Consider the following 27,339-nt stretch of genomic DNA (forward strand, 5'->3'; position numbering starts at 1 on the left):
TGGGACTTGGTGGGGCATTAAAGAGCAGGGGGGAACTTTCACAGGCTGTTTTTTTTTTTTTAACTTTGTTTTACACACTTTCTCTTTTAGTAATTTTGAGCCCATGAACTGGGAGCCTGGCACATTCAGTGTTCAAACGTCACGCCTACAGAATCTGGTGTGCTAGTTTTAGCACAAAAAATTTAAAATCACCATTTGTTCATCCCTGGGTTTTTTTAGTATGCTGTTATCTTTAAAATGGGAATGAAAACATCATTAATCTAGCACGAACGAAAAGAACTGGCAGTAATGTTTTTACCATCACTGGAGGCTGTTACTGCCATAACCCTGTTATCAGTCATCAGGTACAGGCCTAGTCTATTGTATGTGGAGGTCCAGAAAAAAGTCTGTCACAGTAAATTAAAACCCAAATTACACAAGACATCAAAACTACACATACTAAAATAGAACAAGCAGCAAAAACATATTTCCTATGTTTTAGCATTTTTATACACTTCAAGCTCCACTGTAAATTCAATAAAAATGTATTTTCACAGGTAAAGGCTTACACTAAACAGATGGTGTGCAACATGCATTTAGCAGTTAGCTTAATTGTTTAATCAAGAAGTTATTCAGTATTGGTGTTTTGTCTTTCTGTGCCGGGTATAAAGCATAAATATCGTACTCTGGGAATCTGTGCCTTAATTGCACTCTAATGCATACAGAGAGCTTTGGCCCCCCCCAAAAAAAAGAAAAATGTAAATTGCAAAAAGGATCCCAAGATACCATATTTTTGCTCTCAGAAATATTTCCATGTGGTAACATTACCCAACTACAGTGGTACATTATAATGGTATGTTCAAAAATCAGCCAGAGAACTGATAAGTTCCTAAAAGAAAAGTTTGCATGCATTGTTTTACAGTAATGGCATGCTTTCAGTCACCACAGTCCAATGTCTGAGGTGTAAATTATCCCACAACACACAGCTTTCTTAATAGAACTACTTAAAAAAAATACCTGTAAAGAGCTTCACTAAGGGATAATAAAACTGACCTTTTTTACCTATTCAACAAACATGCATCAATTCCTGAATTATAACCACTGTATTCCATTTACAAAAGTCTTGCGTCTCGCTTTTGTGACACAGAATGCTAAATTAGAATAAAAATGAGGAAATCCCCACAATTTCAGCAATGTAGTCCATGATTAGGTGCAAACTGTCCTCTGGCCATTTCTCTGTACATTCTGCTACTGCTGTTATAGAACAAGGTAATAGTTGAGGCTCTTTTTTGAGTTAATAGTTCTTTACATCTAGTACAATTACATGACAAAGGTTTCAGATACACGTTTCTACACACATTCTCTCCAACACCGCTGGAGAATTAAATGCCCTTATAAATGCCATGATGTGATTTCCTACACCAGCTGTCTTCCGTACAATATACTGGTTTAGACTGGTTTAAACTGAAGGCAACCTGTATGCATAATTAGTCACATTCATGTACTCATCCAAGCTTAAACAGAAACTAAGCAGAGCCATGAGAATGTAACAATTAAAAAAGGCAAACTAAAACTTAAGGCAAAAGACAAACAAATCAGACAACATGAAGAATACATATCAGCTGTCTGAATGGAGGTCTCTTGCAATACAGTTGGAATCAGGGCGCTGGCTGTATATTCTTACTCTAGCATGTGTGGGGGAAAAAATGAAGGGCAAGGCGGCTCAGTCCAGACCTAGTTGTTTTGCTGAAGGCACTTCTAGGTAAAGCTTTCCATAGAGTAGCACCTTTGACTGCTGTGAGTAGCCAGGAGAAGCCCTTGAGTGAGACAGAGGGGAGGGAATTGTATGATGGCCCTACCACGGGCTCACAGCAGGCTGAAGCCTAGGATGTACTGCAGGAGCTTGTTCCTGTTGGCCTGAGGTTGGAACGTTGCACTCAGCTCAAGGCGACACACCCCATCCTCATAGCGCTCCTTCAGCACCTGTTAACCACAAATATGAAAGATTTCAGTCTCATCTTGTCCAGTGACCTAATCAGACACGCTGACTTAGTAAATGAGGGTATATAGCATAAAAAGTGACTTACCCCCAGCTCTTTAAATGTTTTCACTGTATTTTTAACGAGGTAGTGTGTAGCACTTTCTCCTAAGCAATGGAAAAGAAAGTTAGAGGAAAGTGATGAAAAAATTAAAAGACACCTGCCAGACACTCAGCCATTTTAACGTCTACCATGTAGGTGCCCTTTGTATGTGAACAATAACTGACTGTAGTCCATCTGTTACACAATTTGTCAGCCACCATTTACCCCACAGGTCTCTAAGGCTGGTCCTGGAGTCTTCCCTGCTCCCAACACACCCACTTCAAGTCATAAAAGGCTTGTTAAAGAACAGGTGTGCTGTGAGCAAGGGAAACAGGTTTGGGAACAACTACTCTACCCCATCCATCAATACTATGTACACCTACTAAAATTCCCACACTGCTGGCACATCTTATAACTCTTGGAGGGCAGGACTGAAGGTGAACACCCTGCTGTATGTATCCAGTTAGACATCACAGCTCTTATAGCATCTTTGTCCTTGAACAATGTGTGTTCCAGGGCATTCGGACACTTTGTCAGACACACTGCGTCTTGTATTCAAAAAGAAGCAGAATATGCTACTTTGGGGTGGGTTACCACATTCTACTGACAAGTAGGTAGATGAGACAATGCTTTGAGAGAATACGAAAGATTGATGATACACAATTATAAACCTGACATATATAACAAACTGCCGAACTGTGCAAAGGGCTCCTAAGCAAATTGTTTTAAACCATTTATCTGGGAATACGTGTTTTTACTTGTAAACACCACCATATATCAATAGAACAGAAACAAACATAAATACAGTATAAAGTAACAAAAAATTCTTATTTTTAAAAAGTAGTTGTGAGGCAGTCTGAAGAGCAAAGTTTGGTTCCAAAATTCTCTTGGTCCCCCGCAAGCACAGATTTGATGATGATATCATACTATAAAAATGTTACCCTAAACACTGACTGGTGTGGATCCAGATGGATTTTTCTTAAACGTTTCACAAATGTAAAAGTGCAGAGTGCAGACTACAGGCATGCTTTTCAGTTATGGTGTGAGTTACTCCATAGACAAGAGTGAAAAGAAGGGCAATTAAGAGACTTTGAAAAGGTGCCATTGAAAAGGCCGCTTAATCATCATCTAGTCTCTTCCCATTGATGGGTTGTAAAGAGTGTGACTGACAATTTGTGCAGTGACAGAGGCTACAGTCACATAGCTACGATGATTAAGAAGAATAGTGTATTTAAAGGGAACACTACACCAAAGGAATGAATCCAAGGTGATGGAGACTGACCATAGGCTGCCACTCCTTTCTCTGTGCGCGTGAGCAGGTATCTGAAGAGCTTCTGAGTGTACTCTCTCTCTGCCATGGGTGAGAGTAGGCTGTGCACAAAGATAGCCGCCCCACTGTAAGCCTCCATCACAGGGCTGAGCACTCGCTGCAGAAAGGTGAAGAACTCCTGGTGCTCAGGTGATGAGCTCACCTGTATAATCATACGTAATATTAAATTGACAATATGAAATGACAATGGATACTGTCTCAACAAGCATATTAACCTGATGTACAATGCCCATCAAAAGTACCTCAAAACACCTAGCTTTTCTAAATGTTTTTAATACATAAGAAATATGAGAATAAATTGCCAGCTTTGTTGCATCATGTTCTGAATACATCAAACAGCAATTAAAACAAACAAACAAACCAAAAAAAAACATTATTAGTGAAAAAAGTAGACAAAACAGCAAAATGGGTACCATTTTGGCAGCAGCCATAAAGCATGAAGTAAAATTTACACTTCATACTAAGGAAAACACTTTAAAGAACATGGAGCTGAACAATTGGATATTAGTAAATAGTTTTATGTTAGCTAATACTTTTTTCTTACTTATTTGTAAAGTAATGGTGAAAGTAAAAAAAAAAAAAAAAAAAAAAAAAAAAAAAAAAAAAAAAAAACACACACAACAACCACCTTGTCTGAAAAATTAAAGTAAGGTGTCCCCAATCTTTTAATAGGCAGTGCAGACTATGCAACACCTTTGCTTTAGTTTTAACTCTGTAAAAGATAAGAGTGGCTTAGCGCAAATAGAAAATTCGAAAGAATGAAAAAAAAAAAAACCCTGAAATGTTCCAAAAATTCCCAATGTTGCTATCACAATACCATATATAACAACACTCATTATGCTTGCTTTGTAAGAACAAGAATAGCTTGAAGACGATGAGTAAGTAGGTCTACATAACACGTGACAGGACTACTATTACTGCTGAAAATTACCTGCAAAGCACACTACTGAGTAATGGAAAAAAACAAAAAAGGAAAACAGCGTTAGAAAGTCAAAGCATTCAGTATAGTCACTGTTCAGAGGATGTCTTAAAGGGGAATTCCACTGACTTCTCTGAATATCTGCATAATGAAACTGTTGCAATGTAAATGCCATTCACTGGTTTAAGGTGAAATGCATTGCTCTAAAAAATCTTAGAGTGGGAATTGTTGAAAGTGGTGGTGATAAGGAACCACATGTCTAAAAGGTTGAATGCTTCCAAAAGCCATATCAAGAAAGTTATTACATGAAATGGTTATGAACAAGTTGTTTTAAATCTGAGACATTGTTATACAGTAGTTTTTAAAAGGTTTGTCTAAAACATACTTTTCCCAAAATTACATATAAAATTCCCAAAATTACATATAAAAACTTAAAACACACATGTAGATTTACTTTGTTGTTTTGCATAGTAAAAAAATGGCAACATGTGTGTTGTAAATATCACAACCTGGTTATTATCACCATCACTGTAAAGAAATCAGAACTGGTTATTTCTCGACAGCGCACCATTTCACATCAAATCACTCTGAATGAATTTAACACCATGAAAAAAATATTTGAGCTGAAATTTTGATCAGTCGGTGGAATTCTTTACGTATTAATTTTGAGTATTCAAATATTCAAGTTTTCTAACTTAAGACAGGCGTGCTATAGTTTACCTTCAGATAGCGGTCCCTCTGCTCCTCTCCAAAGTCACTGTCCTCATCCTCTTCATCGCTTCTCCAGGACAAGGGCTCAGGGAATTTCTTAGGCCATGGCTCCTCTGAAGGGCTCAGCTCCTCCTGGTCCTCCTGAACACAACACCATGCAGCTGGATATGAAAAACTTCTATATATGTTACAGATATAAGGTATAGATAAATTCACTAAAACAGCTTTTCTATTACTCCATCATTCACAAAGTCCAAATATATGGCCAGCACTTTGCCACTTTGGAACATGGCGCCCCCAGGTGGCCAATAGTGGACCAGACACCAAATTTACATCTTGCCTTTCTTAGAAGCTAAGGCTAAACTTTACAGGCAGTTACAGGCAAATAAAAGTTACTTTTAAAGTCTTCCCATTAGTAAACATAAATCATTTAGCAAAAAGTGACTCAATTTCTCCTTTCATTATTCTAACTGGTTATTCTGAATGTCAATGTATTGGTATATTGGTGCAAATAGTAAAAACAGTACCTAGGTGGAGTTGGAGCTGTGTGCGCTAGCTCACTAAAGAATCTAAAATATTATATGGTTCTGATTCATTTAACACTTTCCTTGGACGATGAATAATTCCCTAACAATTGGACAGGAATTATAAACTGCTGATGAAGAACTGAATCAAAGTTAACATTCTGATTTTTCTTTTGTTTACAGCTTACAGCTTCTAAAGTGCAAAAAAATACAATGAAGAAATTTAAATCCAGACACACAGCAAAGAAGACTCACTTCAGCCACAATCAGCACTCCATACTGGATCAGTCTGGTCACAGCATCCTGGAAAACCTGGTAGACTGTCTGACATGGCTTTAAACAGAAGAGATGAAGGGTTTATATCAGCAGGCCATGACTAGCAAATAACATACATACATACATACATACATACATACATACATAGCATTATATACGCAAAAGATGAAAGTCCAATCTAGCTTTACTACAGTCTTGTATCTAGCCTGTTATTAAATTTGATGCATCCTTTAACTACTAGAAAAAAAATAAATAAAAATCAGCTGATGCACTGTAATTCTCCTGTGTGTGCCAACTCAAACTTTCAAGTTTACCTGTGAAAGCTGTTGTTGATTTGTTTATTAATAATACATCTACTGTTAGATTTAGTCTACTGTAAATGTTTGGGCACACAAATGATTGCAAGCTTCTTACAATCTAAAAGATATTTTCTTGTATGCTTGAAATGTGTCCCTTATGTTCTGTGTTGTCTATTAACGTATTTCCAAGGCAAACACTTAAAAAGTAATTAATCCTCCCAATTAAATATAAAGTTGTATGCACAACTTGGGTGCCCCTGGTCAAAATACATGTTTTGTTGATTTTCTAAATGAATATACATTAACATATCCTCTACAGGGAACACACTTCTGCACATTTTAGGGTGCACTGTTTACTGTTCATTTGCAGAACTTAACATGTATAGCTTTTATATATACCAATTATTTAACAGCAATTAATTATAATTTGCAGTAAAATATGCATATTTAAAGTTGATTCCTGTTGAGGATGTTATGACATTTTCACATAGAAAAATCAACAAGACAAGGATTTTCAAACTTTTGGATGTGACTATTTTGAGCTTCAAGATAGTTTGAGAAGTCAGTCCTCATGAAACTGCTTGAGGAAATGCTGTAAGTGTACACAGCTGCTTCAAGGATGGCTATACTGAAAAAATCTTAAATATTAGACAGTTCTGATTCATTTAGTAATTTCTATAAACAATTGTTTCATAGTTTTCATTCTTCACTATTATTCTAAAATGTGGAAAATAGTGAAAAAAAAGTATGTTCCAAAACAAGCATCCAAACTTTTGACTAGAGATGCAAGGTATTTGAGGTTCACGGTAGCTTTACAGTAGTTGAAAGGGAGATGTGTATAGTGTGTTATGCTGCACTTTTGCAGTGTAGGACTCACTATGGCAACAAGCACTTCATTGGAAAGGAAGTGGGAGAGGCCTGCTGCTCTGAGGATGAGTCTCTCCTGGCTGAGCAGATTGGAGGAGGAGCCGAGTTCACCCTCACATGTCTCTGCAGTCTGCTCCCTTAGCAAGGCCAGAGTGCAACACGCTAACAACACAGACACAAACACTACTAATATCATTTGCTGTCTCTCAAACACACTGTCCATGTCCAACATGGTTAACTATGCTCTTACTGCTATGACTATTCATTAGTTATGATAACAGCATGATTTATCATCACCACACAGTAACTTGTTCAGTTTGTGCCGCTTATGACTATTAGAGTATAAAATAGAGCAAGGTTCAAAAATGCTTGCTATGCATTGATTTCAGGGCAATTCACCTGCATCAATTTTGTAATTTGCTCATGTGGAAATCATGTGCATGTCAAAGTCTGGGATTTAATAGACAGTAAGAGAAAACTGCCACTTCTTGTAGTCGATCTATAGGATGTGGGAGGAATGGGCAGGTGAGAAGACCTTAGACAAGGTCCAAATAGACCAAATCATTGTGGCCAGATGACTGGATGGAAGCATCACCAAAACAGCAAGGCCTGAGGGGTGCCTCCAGTCAGCAGAGGTGAGCACCTACCAACAGTAGTTCAAAGAGGAACAATGCACTTTTAGAGGTCTTGTAGAGACCATGCCTCAGTGGGTCAGAGCTGTTGGCATAACAGCTCACTAAAATCTTTTGTTGTTTTCAACTGTAAAAACTGCCTCCTAGAATAAGAAAGAGCTTTTTATTGTCCATTTTCCACTACTATTCTAAATTCTTCCTCCAATCAGGTTTGTATTCAATGCTTAAACATGATCAGAATAACAGCACAATAATCAAATGATTAATCATGGTACTAAGAATTACCTGTGGCTCCTAAAGACCTGTAAATTTGGGGTTAGACATTTACATCCTTCAACACAAAAATATAATTCCAGGTAGAGCCTGTGCCTTGAGTAACTGAACAGACATCTGAACAAACAAATTTAGGAGAGGGTACCTATGATGGCGTCGGCAATGAAGACATGGAAAAGGCCATTGCTGTAGAAGTTGAGCTCGAAGAGTGCAGGTACTGTGTTTTTGGGAGTGATAATGAACTCAGTGTTTCTGTTAGTGCTCGTCACATTCACACAGTTGCCCAGGAGGTTGAGCGCATGCATCACCACATCCTCCGAGTTCCCTGAGAAACCCAGGTCAAAGTCCCGTGACAGGATCTCCTCCTTCATGTTGAAGAAGTCCTCCACCAGCTTAGACAGCAACACACCCTGTACAACCAAGGAATCTGCATTAGTAGAACTGTACTACAGTCATCCAGACTACAACAGTTTTACAAAATAAGAACATAAAGAAGAGGTTGTTAGTCACATTTGGCTACGTAATGCTCACCTGTCTGTGTTTGTACAGCAGGAGGCAGGCCACAATGTGAGTAGACATGATTGCTGAGGACTTGCTTGCAGCTATGACAGAGCAAAAGAGAATGGTCAGCCTTTTCTTATTATATCAGAACACTCTTAAAATGGAGATAATACACTTTTATAGATCTTAGTGTCTTTTTGTGTAAGGACAATACATAAGGTGTTTTTCCACTGCAGAAGTTCTGGAACCTTTAGCACAAGAAAACAAATTGATATTTGAATTTGTAAGACATTATTAAAAATATATATTTAAATAATACTTTTTAATGTATAGCACTAAAAGTTTCATACACTGGATGCCACTAGAGACACTGATGCCCCTCAGAATTTTACTATTACTGTCTATATTAAACCCAGACTCCATGTAAAAAAGGCTTGAAATTTAGATCTAGAAAAGCAATCAATCTAAAGTCAGACTAGACAATTGTCTGTTTTTACTTCACTTAACATTACTAGCCTAGTCATATCTCACCTTTAAGCTTGGAAACAGTGAGTTAGTTAGCAGACAACAAATTTAGTGAATACACGTCATGTTGTAAGTTTCTTCTATTAAATCTCTATTAGTAGAGGGTAAAATTATAATTTTGTGGTCCAACAGGACCTAACAGTACTCGAGTGTCTTCTCTGCAGCTGAAACCAACACGTTAGAACTCTCTTTACTCTTTCAGGTGAAGATAAAGTCACCAAGCACTATTACAAAAGGTTTGTTGAGGTACAGTTTCATGTCAGCAAATAAGTTTAGCTAGAAAGCAAGATGGTTAATTACCCAAATGACAAGTTTTGCTATTGTAATTGTTCCAGCTAGCTCAAGAAGAGACGTAGGTGGTAAATGAATGAGCACTAGAACCTTAAGTTCCACTGGTTCCTGTTTGTGTCAGTTCTTGTGGTTAAACGTTCAGTGGACAAACCCTAAGTAACCCTTTGTGTTACTTTTAAAACAAGCAATGCAAAGCCTTGTAATTACACAATCTGTGACAGATATGCTGTGCTATAGTAACATGTAGTAGCATGCATATGGTAAATGTGTTAAAATTGTGAGCACAAATTTAGAAAGTGTTTTAAATTGACTTTTGGTTATCTGCATTAAGATATATGGCAAGTGCAGATAAACCAATTAGAGAGATATTCTCAAATAAGAGAACCAAACCTCTAATTGCTATATTTAGACTGCAGGATGAAGAACTAAAAGAACGTCTTTAGAATTTCAACGAAAAGCAGCCACAAAAGGCATTTCAGCATTTAGATATACAGCAAGTGCAGAGAAATCAAGTTCATGTCAAGTTTATAAGTCAAGTTTATTAAACATTTACAAGCAAGCTGCAATTCCACTCCTCTCCATATCCATTGACCTGCTGTCCTTAAAAAAAGCAACACCCACAGAATGCGTTCCAACTTAGTGGAGCATGATTGGCTGAGAACAACACGCCACCAGAGTGAGGACTGCATAACAAATAGTAACTTCTAAAGGCTGTCAGTCATTCAGCATTCAGGCAGGCTGATTCAGAAACAGAACACATTGCCTGACTGTAGCTTGATAAGGAATGCAGGCTGCAGGAGAGGTGGCTTTAAAGAAAACTTTAAAGTATTAGAGTGCTCTTACTGAAGAGAACATGCTTGGCCAGGTTAGAGATAACCTGCCTCCTCCAGGGCTCATCGGACATCTCTCTGGAATCTGGGTGCTCCTCTTCCTCTCCGTTAAACAGTGCCTGATCTGGCCTATTGCATGGAAAACACCTCTCACAATCAGATAAAAGTGCAACAAGCTAGAAGACAGAAGTACAGCACCAGTCTTCATGCACCTACTTAAAAAAAGAATTATCATTTCCTGGTGTTCCCTAAAAACTTGAAATCTTGAACAAAATATCTTTGAATATCTTCTGGTTTACAGCATACAAAGTTACTGTATACAACAGCAACAATCATTGTGATAAGTGATTCCAAATGTTTGAACAGTAGCATATATTAGTCAAATATCAAACTGACCAAAAACCTCTAAGATTATGAAAAACTCTTTACTTATACTGTAAGTGGCTGAACTGTGTACCTTGCTGCGATGATGGTTGGGATGAGGATCTGCTCCAGTGTGAGAGGAGCTGGGAGATGCCGACAGCGCTGTGTGTCCAAGTACTCCTGAGATAGAGGGAAAGGACAGCTTGGTCTCAGTGCAGTACATTTTTGCAGCCCAGGAGGTCTGTTAAGGGCTTAATGGCTGTTCCATTGGAGAGAGAAGTGATGTGCTCCTGACCTTGAGGGAGAAAGGCTGAGTGAAGTCCACTCGCACACAGCCATAATTCTTCCGCAGCATTCTGAACACACCACAGGCAACACCCCACAGGCTCTCGTTCTTCTTAGGCTTACCCTGGAAAGAGCAGAGAAAGCACAGACATTTTGTTGGTCACTAAAACAATATATGAGGTACAGGGAGAGAGAAGGGGTTACAGGTTGCTAGGAGGGCTGTGACTATCAATTATATTAGTGAGTGAGTAATTGTTATATTTTTATGTTTTTAAAAAGGCCAACTTAATTTAAAAAAAAAAAAAAGCCAAAATAGTTAATTAAAAAAGAAAAAAAGAAAAAACCTTTTCTCATGCAAAGGGGTCTTTGAGTGTTCATGGTTCTTATTAGAGCCACTTTCTTGACTAAAGAACCCTTGAAGAACCGTTTTTAAGAGTGTAGTCTCTAACAACACAAGGTGCACGTTCAAGGGTTAATGGGTTAGTTCACTTGTTTCTTCTTGTGTTAAAGGGGCACTTCAGACAGACTAGGAAAATCCCCTTCGGTGAAATCCCCATCAATGAAAGGAAATGCTGACAAGGTTGTGTGCATGCACATTCTTTTTGTGTGTTTTTTCCCTGTTAGATATCAAATACAGAAGAAAGCCAGAAACAACATTACTGCTAGGAAGCTGGAAAATACATTTCAAATAGCTTGCCCCAAAAAATCCTCCAAAGCAGCTATAACTGTAGTCTGACCAGAGTATCCCTTGAAGTTATAGCAGTTCTGACTCTTACCAGCTGCTCACTGTTGTAATTGCCCTCAATGATGCGGTCATAGGAGATGCCTACAGGGACGATGAGCACATCTGGGATGCTGCCTGCGCACATTACATCCACCACAATGGAGAGCATGCCTGCCCTTGCTGGAGATGGCTTCCCACTGCGTGAACGCGTGCCCTCCAGATAAACCTCCAAAAACTGCTGCTGCCGCAACAACTCTTCTGTGTACTGGAAAATAGAGCAGCAACAGCAGAGGGGTGACCACAGTCACCATGGCTAATTATTTGAAATTCACTAAGTGAAGTGATAGTGCGAGTCTATATCTAACTACTTATTTACTTTCTGACTAAAATTGCAACACCAAATATAAATGCTTCCATTTGTAATTACCGAATGTAACAGAGATCTGTACAGGACATCTTTCTTTCCATCGGGTGCCTCATCCAGCTTACGGCGAATGAAGAATCCTCCCAGTTTACGTATCAGTGTGCTAAACAACAACAGTTGGCAGAGTATTAAAAAATGTACACAAACAAAAAAAAGCACAGAGGCACCGTTATGCACCTAAGTTGTGAGATCTGTTACAAAGCACTTTACCTGAAGATGGGGATGTTGAGGTTGTTGCCAGCAGCGATGTGTGGGGCTTTGATGTTGTGACAGAAGAGGATGAAGGTGATGAGAAGATAGTCGATGTGAGACTTATGTACAGGGAGGAAGACCAGTGGAGCATTGTGCTGAAACAAAGCAAATAATCCAAAATGCTCACCTGCACAAACTGAATTATAAATAAATATACTATGTAATTTGGGGCAGATTTACTAATGTATTGCACCTTTGCAATCCCCATTTTGCCTTTAAAAAGTGGCTGCTGAGATTTACTAAATAAATTGCAAAACTGACTTTACTAAATGTACTAAACTGACTTTTGCTTCACTACATATGCATTTATAGGAGATTCCTTGTCAAAGCACAAAATACTGTGAGAAGTATTATAGTATTATAATGAAGCATCTAATCCCATTTACCTATGGGATTATTACTGACTGAGTTATTGAACACCTTCTTTTTGATACTAACATGGTTGCCATTATTAGTAGAAAACATTTTTTAAAATACATTTTTAAAATTTTGATAGGAAAAAACATTGGAAAGGACTGTAATGTCACATTAAGCACAATGTGATGAAGGAAATAATAAGAAAAAGCATATAGAAAAAGAATGATTTAGAGAAGTATTTCCTAAACTTTGGATAGATACAACACTCAAAGAGCAGCTTTTGCCTAAATTATTTGAGTTTTCCATTTCAGGTCATAACACCAGCTGAAAATTAATGTTTCAAAACAGAAAGTCAAAATCACTTATTTTCTCTCATTTTAGATTTGTTAAGTTAAAATATTATTTTCTAAAATAATTAATATGTTGAAATAATCACTTTCAATGAATAACAATTCAATTGTTTGACCTTGTCATTACTTTGAATTCCAAAACATGGAATTTTATGCTGGTCATATATTAATTACAAAGTTGTACCTGTTCTCATTTTCAGGGAGATTAATAGTGCATAGCCCGCTAAACCTGCTACCCATAACAGCGCAATATGTCAGGTGACTGTCGTTTATTAGTGCCTCTCTTAGTTTGAAATAACAGTCTGAACCCAATGTGACTATGTGAGATCAGATATCATTTCTCAAACATCTCTGTGAAGGTCAGATTAGGATTAAATTTCCCATTTGGGTTTCTCAGTTTCTACCATAAGTCTGCATTTATCCCTGCTTTAGTTTGTCTCTCTACTTTATTCTTCCTGCCTACTTTTATGACCTTACTCTAGAGGTAGGGTAGTATGGTGTTTGAGTAGTTTGAGTGTGGCAGCCTACTTTTAAGAAGCCATGAATGTGAATATAAGATGCTTAGTAACTGCTAAAGAAAAAATATTGAATTGTGCTGCTATCTGCTGACTAAACATTTTGAAGTTTCAGTATCGGAAAAGAAAAACTGGATTCTCCACCTTAAACAATTTTCAATCTGGCATGCTGGAGTCACCTGTTGCAGCATGTATGGGGTTCTAAGGCAATGACTAATAAATATATTGGTTAAAGGGAAATTTTAACCAATTTTTAATTTCAAATTTTAATTAGGCTATTCTATTACTATTTGTATATGGCTGATCTGATTACACTGATCACAAGGTAATAAATCAGTCATGATCATTATTAATGTGGAGTTTGATTTAATTTGGTTGGCAATGGTTGAGATTTAATTCTGTTGGGATACAGTTGGGTTAAATTCAAAAGTTGATGTGTTTGTTGAGTTGGCACAAACCTGGGCTATATGTTCACGCTCTGTTCAATATTTCACACCTGATTAAAGTTATAACTTGAGGGTAATAGCAACAGCAAACTTCAGAGATAGAGATTTCACCTCCGTGGCAGCTTTCTTCACCATCTCCAACTGTCCTTTATGGATCTGAATGCTCCAGAAGAAACCATTAAACAGTTTCAACAACGTCCATCCTGTCAACCTATAATGGACAATACACAAAGTTTTTTTTATTGTAAACCCATGGCCCAGAAAAAGAGCATAGAAGAAGGTTTAGAGCTTTTCATTACAAATACAATACACAAACCTGATGAGGCTAGGGGAGATATTTGCCACCATTTCCTGTAGCAAGCTTCTGGCCTTTCGTGTCACTTTACTGACAGCCTTCTGGTGTGTTCCAGCCTCCTGGTCTTCAGCACGAGCCTCTGACACCACCTCCTCTATAGCACACTGCACTCTGTGAGAAGAACACAACAAACCCTCTCACTCTCACTCACTCTTTCAGACCTATGTGATTAGACAATTTTATCATTACAGTGTTAAGAGCTCCATACAATGCTATTTTTGCACCAAAAAGGTGATCTGCAGTTTTGCCAGGTAATGGTGAGGGTGGTATCCAGTGGTGCAAAAGAAACCATTCATTAGTCAAACAGATAAAACTAAAACTAACCATTAATGGAGGGCTTTTAAACAGCACCAAATACAAATGTAAGCATAGGTTTTCACAACACAGATTTTTAAATAAAAAGACAAAAATTATTCAGAAAAAAATACTGTCCAACACTAAACCTTTTAAATAATTAAATAATTAAATAAATGTGCCAAAAGAGGTTCTTTGAGAGATGGCATTTAAAAAACAAACAAAAACAAAAAAAACATAACTTCTATAAAGAACTTAATGTCCTATACCAATTTAAGGGCTCTTCCTAGAATCTTTACAGTATGTGGCAGGTCCTTAAACTTAAATGTTCTTCACATTCGCAGCTGATTAATGGCTGTATGTGGATGTGCATACAGGTGAATGTTTTTTTTCTTCTTTTTTAAGTTTCTTAATAAAGTTTTTTTAATACTTACAAATGACATTAAGGCAGAATTGAACTGAAGCATCCACTGAAAGCTACTTCAGGCATCTCAAGGTTTTTTTGGGGTTTTTTTTAAAGAGTGTACACATCATATGTGAACCCTATGTATGCTCTTACTTGCTACTGTTGAGGACATTGTCCACCATGTTGCGAGCGAACATGTCCTTGCGGACATCTCTCTCTAGGACAAAGAGAATGTAACTGAGCCTCCGTGCCAGCCAGCCTCTATGTCTGCAAGCAAACACGAACACATGCACTGATTATAGTATATGTACTTCAGTGAATAACACATATCAGAACGTGCAGGCATCTTTCTCCACAAGCCACAGGTCTAGGAGCTTTAATATAACCATATTTGTAGGTCATAATAAAGCCAATTGCACCAACATCTCAATAGCCCCTGGTGCAGATAATCAAAATGACCCTTTAAAATTCCTTCAAGCATAAGAGGCAGGAAGAACCAGCTTAGTCCACTTCTGTTGTTGGTCACCGGATCTGAGCTTGTGGTATCCGCTGACAAACAACTTTAAAAATTCATGCCACTGTTTTCCACTCCTTCATCTAACCAATTTCCACCTGAAACCCATGCATAGTCCCAGAGTGGGGCAGTCACTATTCTTTTAAAGGTAAGATTACTTTGTGTGCATACTTGTTAAGGAGCTTGGGGAATATGAACCTGCAATAAGGATTAAGGAGTTTACTACAGGTGTATGCTTGACAAGTAGAGCTGGACAATATGATAGTGTTTAACATTACTGTGACAAATTCAATTAAAATATGTCACATTATGCTTCTCTGGGCATAATGTGGATATCCTCGGTACTGATAAACACTTTCCAACTGTGTAATTTAAAGAGAGCATAATTATCCCTGTAATTAACCCTGGAATATCACAGCACAACATGTTAAATGTTGAATACAGATGGAATGGATTGACAGTTTTTGGTATTTTAAATGAAGCATTTCTTTGTCTGTTACAACTTATGAAATGTCAGAAAAACTGTGTCATATTGACCACCTTTACTGACAAGGACTCTTGGAATGAGAAATACAGGTTTACCTTGTGTGTGTCTCATTGATGTAAATCACATTGCGGAGACCTAACGACGGGATGCTAGAGTTGAAAAGCCGCTCCTGAAAGAAAATAAACAAGTCAAGGAAACAAAACATAACTAGTTGTCAGTTAGCACAGAAAAAACGTCCTAATCTACATCTTATTTTTACAAAAAATTGTCAAAAGGTACAAGAAAAGCAATACTGTGCTAGTCTCTGGATGATACCAATCACATGGCAGAGAACTGTGTTCTTTTAATTGTATATAAAGTGTACAGACATGTGTGATTAGTTCTTAATATTGCTCAAAGTAATAAAAACACTTGACACTGAACATACACTATATTTCCGAAAGTATTCACTCACCCATCCAAATCATTGGATTCAGGTGTTCCAATCACTTCCATGGCCACAGGTGTATAAAACCAAGCACCTAGGCCTGCAGACTGCTTCTACAGACATTTATGAAAGAATGAGTCTCTCTCAGGAGCTCTGTGAATTCCAGCGTGGTACCGTGATCAGACACCACCTGTGCAACAAGTTCAGTGGTGATATTTCCTCGCTACAAAAATATTCCAACTCAGCCACAAAGTGGTAGGCCACGTAAAATGACAGAGCGGGGTCAGTGGATGCTGAGGCGCATAGTGCGCAGAGGTCACCAACTTTCTGCAGAGTCAATTGCTATAGACCTCCAAACTTCATGTGGCCTTCAGATTAGCTCAAGAACACGTAGAGAGCTTCATGGAATGGCTTTCCATGGCTAAATAGCTGCCTCCGAGCCTTACATCATCAAGCGCAACGTAAAGCGTCGAATGCAACGGTGTAAAGGGCCGCCACTGGAGTCTAGAGCAGTGGAGACGTGTTCTCTGGAGTGAGGAATCACGCTTTTCTGGCAATCCGATGGACGAGTCTGGGTTTGGCAGTTGCCAGGAGAACGGTACTTGTCTGACTGTATTGTACCAAGTGTTCCAGTCAAAGAAACTCTTAATGCTTCAGCAGACCAAGAGATTTTGAACGATTTCATGCTCCCAACTTTGTGGGAACAGTTTAGGGATGGCCCCTTCCTGTTCCAACATGACTATGCACCAGTGCACGAAGCAAGGACCATAAAGACATGGATGAGTGAGTCCTGACCTCCACCCGACAGAACACATTTGGGATGAATTAGAGTGGAGACTGCCAGCCAGGCCTTCTAGTCCAACATCAGTGTCTAACCTCACAAATGAGCTTCTGGAAGATTGGTCAAAAATTCCCATAAAAACACTCCTACACTTTGTCGAAAGCCTTCCCAGAAGTGTTGAAGCTGTTATACCTTCAAGGGGTGGGCCCGACATAATATTAAACCCTATGGATTAAGAATGGGATGTCACTCAAGCTCATATGTGTGTGAAGGCAGACAAGCAAATACTTTTGGCAATATAGTGTATATAGCGTGTGTACTTTTACCTGCATTAGGTGATCCCCTACACTATCAAAGCAGTATTGGTGTCACTCATTAATATTGTTTTTTTTAGTTATAGAGATATTGACAAATGACAAAATCTCAATCTCAATCTTACTTAACTGTAATACAGATCATTTGCTTGGTGCTACAGACCGTTTTCAAAGAACAGTTTAAATTACATAAAAATACATATTCTTGAAATATATATTCTTTCTTGAAATGTGTTTTTTTATCTGGACAAAAATCCTTGGTCTAATTTGCTGAGAAGCAGAGCTAAACAACAGACAAACTGCTGCAAGATATATCACATTTATAAGACATTCTTTTTACCAGTACTCCAGGGAGAAGGATTTCACTGACTTTACCAATGCAAACGCAAATGACATCTGATACCATGATTTTGCAAGATCATGATATGAAATCACTCAGTTCTACTTTTACCCAGCACACAAAAGGCCTAAGTTAACTAACCTGACTCTGTGGTGTGCAAGAGTGACAGCACCTCCCGACAAATGGGCGTTTCCTGTTCAGTAGACCATCCTTCCATGTGTTTGTCACAGACCGTAGGACAGAAGGGCTGGAGCTCCGATCCTGACAGAGCAGATGCAAAAATATTTTTATATATTAATATATCTATAGTGTATTCATCAATATCCAAAAATATACATGTTTTATAAGATAAATTCACACAGACAAAATTAACAGAGCATTTTTACCCTCTAATCTAACTCAGCCTGTTCTACTATGTCAGGCAATTTAACTTGCCTGGGCCTTTTTAAGAAGCATCTCCTACCTGCAGCCCATGTGTTCGTTTACATTAACTTATTCCATCCTTATGTAAAGTTTTACCACCAACCTATAGTACTAATCTCTTAATGTCAAGCCAGTTATGAGGGCAATTACTGCACAAATCCTTATGTCTGTGCATATAATAGACAAAAATCCATCTGCTTTGAAATTAAATGCAAAGGAAATCCTAACGTAGTACAATTAGTACGTTTTTAAAGGAAGAGCTTGGCAGACCATTTCCACAGTTTTTCCCCTTAAACCAAACACAGTCAACTGTTTGTGACATGTTTGGTGTCTGAAGTTTGCTTCTTTAAATTTGCACTGGAGCTTCAAGACTAATGTAACTAACAAGTAAAGTAAGCATCGATATCATAACACACTACCTTGAAACCTCATTGTGTTGAAGAATAAAAATCTCATATAGACATTGTGGTTTCTGCCACTGTATGAGATGCTGTTAAGATGGACAAAAACAATCCAAAGCTAACAGTAGTAGTAGTCATAATTTTGTCTGTACTGTAATTTATTTTTATGGATTAAACATACAGTGATAGAACCACAAGCAAGTCTGTGATTAACACTAGTGGTGCTTCAGAGCCGTTCCCCAAGTGGATGAATCTAATGACTGTGAGTGTGTTGAAAGAGTGCATCATATCTTCGGAGGATGTAAGGGAATTATCTACTACAGTCATTGTTTCTGCAACAGTATAATGGTGATTTTGTAAGGGTTTCAGTCTGCGCCACCTGCTGCCAGCAGAGGGCGACGGAAGCAAGGTGCCCAGTCTGCACCACCTGCTGCCAGCAGAGGGCGATGGAAGCAAGGTGCCCACTCTGCGTCGCCTGCTGCCAGCAGAGGTTTGTCACACCTTCGTAGAGGGGTGACCAGTACAGTACTTAGTCCAAGAACAGAAAAGAACAGAGAAAAAAAAAGATCAGAAAAAAGAAAACAAAACTGCCCCAAAACCACAAAGAGGGCTGAGAAGAGAGTAATTGCCCCCAAAACAAGCATGTTTTTTTCCTTCTGACTCAGTAATGATACTACTGTCAATTTTAGCAAAATGCACAGCACAGCTTTAACGCAACGTGATTTGAGATGAAAATATAATGATAGAGGCATGTAGTTTGGCAAGCCATACGTTTTAATTTCTTGTTAACTACATTAGCATTGAGGCTCCAGTTCAAAATTAAAAGAAGCAAACTTCGAACCCCAAACGTGTCTTGGTTATCTGCCACACTAGTAGAGAAGGGAAAATTTTGTTTTTTTTAAATGGTTAAAAGCAATTGTGGTTAAGAAAATGGTTAAGAACAGTTACTATCCACTTTTCAGCATCAGGAAAGGAGCAGGAAATATACATTTAACAAAAATTACATGTAGCCTCAATAACTAAATTTAATATCAATTTATGTATTTACTGTGTCTACACTTTACCTTTATTACAGCTTCCATTCTTTTCAAGAGCCTTACTTCAGCAGGGATATTTTTCCACATATTCATTTATGTTTACCATCCTGACTATACACCCCCCGGCCACTTTATTAGGTGCACCTTGCTAGTAAAAGGTTGGACCCCCTTTTGCCTTCAGAACTGCCTTAATTCTTCATGGCACACTTTCAACAAGGTGTTGGAAACATTCCTCAGAGACTTTGGTTGGTTATTTGAGTTACTGTTGCCTTTCTATCATCTCAAACCAGTCTGCCCATTCTCCTCTGACCTCTCACATTAAGGCATTTTCGTCCAAACAATTGCCGCTCACTGGATATTTTCTCTTTTTCGGACCATTCTCTGTAAACCCTAGAGATGGTTGTGTATGAAAATCCCAGTAGATCAGCAGTTTCTGAAATACTCAGACCAGGCCGTCTGGCACCGACAACCATGCCACGTTCAAAGTCACTTAAATCACCTTTCTTCTCCATTCTGATGCTCGGTTTACACTTCAGCAAGTTGTCTTGACCGCCTCTACAAGCCTAAATGCATTGAGTTTCGGCCACGTGATTGACTGATTAGCTATTTGTGTTAACAACCAATTGAAATTGAACTTACCTGCTCTTCACAGGGATGCTTCAGGCGATCTGCACTGTTGGCCAGCAAAACACCATCCTGGCCCCAGAGTGCCATGCTGACATCCATCCCCTCTCCTTCAGACCCCACAAACACTATAAACCTGCAACATAAACACACACAAAAGGACGAGTCAAAGCTGCTCAAGCCCCCGACTCTCTGCTGCAGGTCATACATATAAGCTGGGTGATACAGGACCCGACAGAGCAGCATTTCTCTCTGCCCCGCTCTCTGCTAGAGAAATATGCTGAACATTGCAGAAGAGTGAAGAATGCTCTGCTTAATCAGCCCAATCCCATCAGCTTAACTGTCAATGAAGAACAAAAATACTGCCTTTCCTGTTACAACTGGTCTCTCCAGATTATTCAACAGATTTGTGCAGGTGCTATAAAGCAAGCTATCTGTGACAACAGAAATATCAGAAGATTATTAAAAGACAGGAAATAGATGGTCTAAAACGTTGTCACAAAATATTTTAATATCACCGTTAATTTTATTACATCCACACTTCACTTATTTAATTTGCATTCAAAATGACCTCTGACCAAAAGTTACTGACTTTTCAGCAGGAAAATGTACAATTAATATAAAATTACACAGTGGCCTCAACAACTAAACACTACATACATTTTTCTGTATTTAGTGTGTCTACTGTTTACCTTTATTACAGCTTCCGTTCTTTTTCAAGAACCTTAGCTCAGCAGGGATATTATTCCACCCCTCCAAACTTATTGTTCGCTCTGATGGGGACAGTTTTGGTGGCCTCCCAGGTCTCGCATGGCTTTAAGGACTCCCATTTCCTCTATATCTTCTATTTAATTTTTGATCAGTTTTGGATCAGTAGCTGTTTCTGGGTGTTGTTGATATATGGCTTTCGCTTTGCATGGCAGATTTTTAACTTGCACTTGTAGATGGAGCGACAAACTGTTCAGTGACAATGGTTTTCTTAAGTGTTCCTGAGCCCATGTGGTAATATTCGTTACAGAATGATGGTTTTTAATGCAGTGCGCCTGAGGGATCGAAGGTCACGGGCATTCAATGTTGGTTTTCTGTCTTGCCGCTTATGCCTGGTTCACACTACACGACTTTTTCAGTCATCAGGTTTTTGTGCCGTTCACACTACATGACTGGTTGTGCTGTAATCGCGAGTCTTTCAGTTGTTGTGGCTTTCACACTACATGACTGATCGGCAACACAGGCTCACCAATTAAAACGACTTTCACCCTGGAGAAATCAACGACTCATCTGGCTGCTGTCCAAAAACACAAGAACACATGAAAACTAAACTCTCGTGAGAAGTAGCAATACCACGTAGAATACCACGTGTTGTGGTACAGGTCACTGGACACGTCAAAAAGGCACTGGTGCTCTTGCCAAAGCTCTATCAACTGTTCCTCCATTTCTTGTGTCCAAGTAGAGCGAGAACCTCTTGTAGCCATTATTCTGTTTGTGTACTCGATTTGCCTCCGACCACAGGTTTCTGTCTGCGATCTACAAAAAACAGTTGGCGACTGAAAAACCAGGCTAAAATCATGTTGTGTGAACTAGGCATTACTTGCAGAGATTTCTCCAGATTCTCTGAATCTTTTGATGATATTATGGACTATAGATGATGAAATCCCTAAATGCCTTGCAATTGCACGTTGAGAAACATTGTTCTTAAACTGTTGATCACAAAGTGGGGAACCTCGCCCCATCCTTGCTTGTGAACGACGGAGCCTTTCAGGGATGCTACCTTTATACCCAATCTTCTCACCTGTTTTCAATTAACCTGTTCACCTGTGGAATAAAGGCGTTTTTTGAGCATTCCTCAACTTTCCCAGTCTTTTATTGCTCCTGTCACAACTTCTTTGGAACGTGTTGCAGGCATCAAATTCAAAATGAGTGAATATTTACAAAAAAACAATAAAGTTTATCTGTTTGAACATTAAATATCTTGTCTTTGTAGTGTATTCAATTGAATATAGGTTGAAAAGGATTGGCAAATCATTGTATTCTGTTTTTATTTATGTTTTACACAACGTCCCAACTTCATTGGAATTGGGATTGTACAACACAATACTTCAGATGCCATTAATTTGATTTGTGATCATTTTCATTTGAGAAGAAAGTCACAAAAAAAGAAAACAAAAAAATTTAGATAAAGTACTACAAAAATGACTTGAAGTCCACATCTAATAGAGTTGTCACCTCTTACCCTCTTGGCTGCGTCAAGAAAACAGTGAGCCAAGTTGAGAAGATAATGGATTTGGAACACGATCCTGGCTGAGAGACAGCCTCACTATAGTCCAGTTGCAAACGATTCGGGCAGTACACGTGCAGGAGAGGTAATGCCTTCTCCTCTTACCTCTCTGCTACTCTCATAACGTCCTGAATGACCCTCAGCTACACGATCCCCTATGCTGATTCGCTAACCTATGGGTCAGAGTCTCCACTCCCTGGTGTTGGGTTATAGGGCTAAAACCTTTAGCCTACACCAGATCACACTAGACCCTGAATAAACCAGCTGCTCAATGAAAGTGGTAGGAGGAGTGGAACCAATGGGGCAGAAACAGAGAGTACACTCATGTCCACTCAAATGGGTATTTATAGAAGTCATGCAGGAGAGAAAAGATTCAGCAAATGCAGGACTACGCTGGACAGCCTGTTCCCGATTTTTTTTTTAATTATTTTTATGTACCTACCAGCTCATTGGTTAGTAAAGGTCAATATAGCAAATTCAGTTCTGACACAAAATACCCCAAATTACCTATAAAAAAATACAAAAATATTTGTATGTGAATGTTTGGCAAAATAATAAGGGATATTATATCTGATGTAAAACATACATTGACATATTTGACAGAAAAGACCCTGTCAAATATCAAATTACCACTTTCCATTCCTTTTTATCATTGATACTTTGGCCAATAATTCATAGCACTGGTGCAGCCTGGTCTTTGAGAGAGAGAAAAGTAACAGAGCCACAGAGTATGACCTGCTCTAATGCACCATAATGATATGATGAGAGCAGTATGTTGAGTAACAATGTTAATTACAAAATACACATATATAAAGTATATTGATTCAAATGATAGATTTTGGCAACTACACAGTAGTAGTTTATTGCAAGTATGTATTTAATTTGCATTAGAAATACTGAATACAAGGACTTTCTTTTATTCAGTACCACTGACCATGAAAGGACAACTTCTAAAAATGATAGATGTTTATAAATTAGTCTATTTATAAAGAACACAGTGGAAAGATTCAGCAACTGTGACAAGAACTCAGCTTGGTTAGACAACAAATTTCGGTTCCTACTTTCAGAACACATTCTGCACAAGCACAATGTGTTGTGATGTCTTTCAACTTCTCTCTGGGGTGATGCTAGTGTAGCCTCTTCATTCCCACACTAGAGAACTGCCAAATTATAAGTGGAGGAACGTCCATGGTAAGAGCAGTGATGGGTTATTGAGATTATGAGCTCTAATCTTCATCACACAGTGAGTCATTCTTAGCTGTATAGACTCTAAAACATGAAGTGCTGAACAGCCTGGCATCAGGCCTGAATATGCTAATAAATACACAATTACAATAAATGACAAGGTATACTTACAGATATTTCCCATGAGTGAACTCTCAAAAGTGAGGGAGGACTTCAATATGCAATTACTGAAGAAAAAAAAAAAAGTAATCACATGCATCTGACAGCTCCTGGGTGACTGTGATATAATTAAGAGCAGACTACTGCATACCCTAATTAAAGTGGAACTAGGTCACAGAAAATGTAATAATCTCTTCCACGCATGAACAACTCAGACCAAGATGCAGAGCAAAGGCTGAGTGAGGCTGGAGAGAGGTGCACACTCCGTCATATCACAGAGCCTAAACCAAAGTTCAATGAACTCCTGAAGCGCGCCTACATTGTCTGATTTGTTTTCTGCCAATGGCTGACCAGCACACTGATGAGATGCAAAGAGGGGGGGCACAAAAATGTTTTTTTGGGGTCTGGCTGAGTGTCAGTAGCTGCAGTAAAGAAGACTGATTGGACAGCCAGCATGATTAATGGCCAGAGTGTACTCGGACAGCATCTTTAATTAGGCTGACCAAAAGGAACATGGGGCTTGAGCTCTGGTGACATGAAAACATCGTTCTGCATCTACCTATTTAACCTGAGACAGAGCTTCAGTCCTTCGGGAGGCCTAAACATGGCCTGAGTATTATGCATACTTATGTCTCTCCTCCTTAGCAACCCACATAAACTAAGCAACAAACAGCTTTCTACTCATGAGAGTTACACCACTGAAAAACCAGAGGACTTTTCCTAGAACAGGGAGCTTGTACAGGGATGTTTCTCTACAACCACATGCAGTATAAGCCTTTGTTTGACGGCTGACAAACATAATCTACTGCTCAGGCCAAATCCTCTAGCACAGTGGGCCAGTGGGCTAATCCATCCAGCAATCTGTTCATGTTAGGACTGCTTGTAGGCTGAATAAAGTCTGATGAGGTCCTGCATTTATAACGAAACCCCTACTACTAGAGATCACGGCAATCCGATATCCAGTTTCAATATCAGATGGTACCAGTAGTTTGCTAAATTTAAATCGGTGGAACAAAAAAAGCAGATCCATTTCCGCATTAAAACAAACCTGAAATATCACAGAATTGTTTGCAGCGCGAAATAAAGCAGGTTTTATTATAATAATAGCAACATGTAGTTCACGTTTAACATAAAAATAGCAAGCTAACAAAGTATTATGCTAGAATTACAACTTTATTCATTAATTTTTTTCAATAAAGCTAATCTTGAAAGCTGTATTTCTTGTACTTGCCTTGTCTACCTACTACAACAATGACAATGTGCTTGACAAGATCAAGGCAAGTTAACCCACTAATGCCTGGAGATGAAATTTTAAACGTCCTTTGATTGAGGTGTTAACAAATTCACTTAGAGTGGTTTGATGAGAAACTTGCCAAGTTATAATTGTTCACATGAGATATATTTGAAGACTTTGCCTCTGAAAGCTCTCATGCAGAAGGTTATGACATGAAATGGCTATGAATACTCTGCCTGGTGTTGTTTTATAACAGTTGTGATAAACCTTTGGCTTGAAATGTATTTTAATCCACTGATGGCCAAGGGATACATACAGGGCGTTAAGGCAAAACAGTCACTAAAGAAATTTATTTTCACATTTATGACTATTTTACCATCGTCGTCATTACAGATATAAACTCAGAAGACGTGCAGGTTCGCTGGTGGTTTTGGAGAGTAAATAAAATGGATATTTGTGTTGTAGCCATCTGGACCCCTGGTTCCTATAAGCACCGCTGTAAACAAGTCTGAGTCTGTAAGTTTCTCTACAGTGAACGATTTCACGTGAAACCACTCTGAACGAATCAAGGACCGAACTATTGAGAAATGTTGAAACAAACGGTGGAATTCTCCACCAAATCTAGTATTTTAGTCACTTTTTTAGTGAATTTGTTTGTGAAAAAAATACACAAACGGGGCTCCAGTCAGATGCTCTCTTACAGCATCTGAAGTCATCACTTTGGACCCATCAGAACAAGTTCTGTGCCAGTTTTCATTAACCAGCATTAAATCCACTTGTTGGACGTTGTTAGGGTTAAACACACGACAAACCGCAGACTCAACAAAAGCCTCTCAGCACAGTAAATATGAAGGTTATACTGCCTGTTTTCAAAATGCGTACACAAGTTAGCCTGCTAACGTGATGGTGGTTAGCTTACCGGTAAACTGTTTAAAAAGCCTCTTCACTCGGCTTAGCTAGTTTTCATTCCGCACGAAAATATGTTAAATTAGTGCCGAAAACACACGGACATCCGTATTCACGGTTCTTCTTCTTTACCCCTGTCAGGCAGTCATTTCTCACAGCTAACGTTAGCTGCTTAGCTAACGTAGCTAGCTAGCTCCAGTCAGCGGTGGTGATGCTGGCATGTTTTACCACCGGCAAAACGCGACTAGTGGAAGACAAGAAGACAGGCAGGCTTAAGGAGCCTCTTCCAGTAGACTAATGTTAAAGACTTCTTTAACGCCAACTCATCCCTCCCTCTGCTCACACAGTTACATGGATAAAATATCTCACATTTGAGCTAGCTAGTTCATTCAGACGCAGCCTGGATTTCGGTCAGTGTGTCAGCGGATGGATGTTGAGCCCTTGCACGAGTGAAAGCACATGGGCGTCCACATTGAGCAAGGTGAAGAGCAAAAGCACGTCTAGCTAAGGCTTTCAGAGTAGACTGCCGTATTAAGGCATGCCTACGAAGGCCGAAACCGACCTAGCCTGTCTTCACCGCGGACCACAACACCACTAAATAACGTTAACCTAGCTCACTATAGGACGTACGTGGCTGTTGGTTGCTAAAATCACTAGCCTGCGTACAGCAAGCTAACCAAAACGAGTATGAAACCGAGTGAAAATCAGTGTTTACCGTGAAAAACGCCTCCTGCGGTTAACATCTCTGTTCACCTAGCAAGTGCCGTCGTCTGTTGTTGTCGTCCTTGAACCTGCCACCCTACAGTTCACAGCCCCCTCTGCACTTTCTCCGGCTGTGCGCCCACACAGACAGGATGACCTCGTGTCTGACGAATTCAAAGTGACCACTAGAGGTCACCATTTCATGCTGCGTAAGTTAATGTATGCTGGTCCGGGATCAGATAGTCATGGCGTTTGTTCAAGGCCGTATTATTTGGCCTCATTCATCAATATCTTCATGTTTTTCTTAAAATTGTCTAAGGGGATTTTAAGAAGAAATGTCTTCTTAAGAAGGGTTGGTGAATGAGGCAGTGTCTCCTCTTTCTGTTTTTTTTCTGTTTTCAGCTCACTTGACCCAACTCCTCAGCCTGTTACTGAAGCCTTCAGTGCTGTCAAAAGGGTGTGTACAGTTTTAAAACGTGTGGGCAGGATTAGGAAACTCACACTACAGGCTCTCAGGTATGTAGTCCCCATGCTGTGTGAGAAACAATTAACATGTTTGAGTTGACGTGTTGAGTTGGCGTTAGTCTTGAGTTGGCCCAGGCAACAACTAAAAAATACCTTATTTATATTGATCTGGAGGGGCTGCCCACCTCCATTACCTCATCTCACCTCATCTGTTTTACCATCACACAGGTCGCCAGTCCATCGTAGGGCAGACAGA

At 39.0% G+C, this 27,339-nt stretch overlaps 1 protein-coding gene across 2 annotated transcripts; it reads right to left on the minus strand.

Moving 5' to 3' along the window:
- Positions 1-26,795, minus strand: gpam (glycerol-3-phosphate acyltransferase, mitochondrial). Of its 2 annotated transcripts, XM_017696036.2 has the most exons (22): positions 26,632-26,795; positions 23,789-23,844; positions 20,173-20,293; positions 17,814-17,933; positions 15,906-15,979; positions 14,963-15,076; positions 14,071-14,220; positions 13,866-13,965; positions 12,045-12,181; positions 11,838-11,937; positions 11,463-11,675; positions 10,697-10,810; positions 10,496-10,581; positions 10,052-10,167; positions 8,423-8,493; positions 8,037-8,301; positions 6,997-7,148; positions 5,800-5,877; positions 5,030-5,161; positions 3,343-3,532; positions 2,067-2,125; positions 1,846-1,962 (listed from the first exon to the last, which is right to left on the minus strand). In XM_017696036.2, exons 3-22 carry the CDS (start codon positions 20,257-20,259, stop codon positions 1,846-1,848), a joined length of 2,475 nt encoding a protein of 824 aa, XP_017551525.1. In that variant the 5' UTR covers positions 20,260-20,293; positions 23,789-23,844; positions 26,632-26,795. The 2 variants fall into 2 exon arrangements, with proteins under 2 accessions (XP_017551524.1, XP_017551525.1); XM_017696035.2 differs by lacking the exon at positions 23,789-23,844 and having other exon boundaries at positions 1-1,962; positions 26,632-26,794.
- Between the last annotated feature and the right edge of the window lie 544 nt (positions 26,796-27,339).

The sequence above is a fragment of the Pygocentrus nattereri genome, chromosome 13, assembly GCF_015220715.1.
Source record: "Pygocentrus nattereri isolate fPygNat1 chromosome 13, fPygNat1.pri, whole genome shotgun sequence".
Taxonomy (NCBI): Eukaryota; Metazoa; Chordata; class Actinopteri; order Characiformes; family Serrasalmidae; genus Pygocentrus; species Pygocentrus nattereri.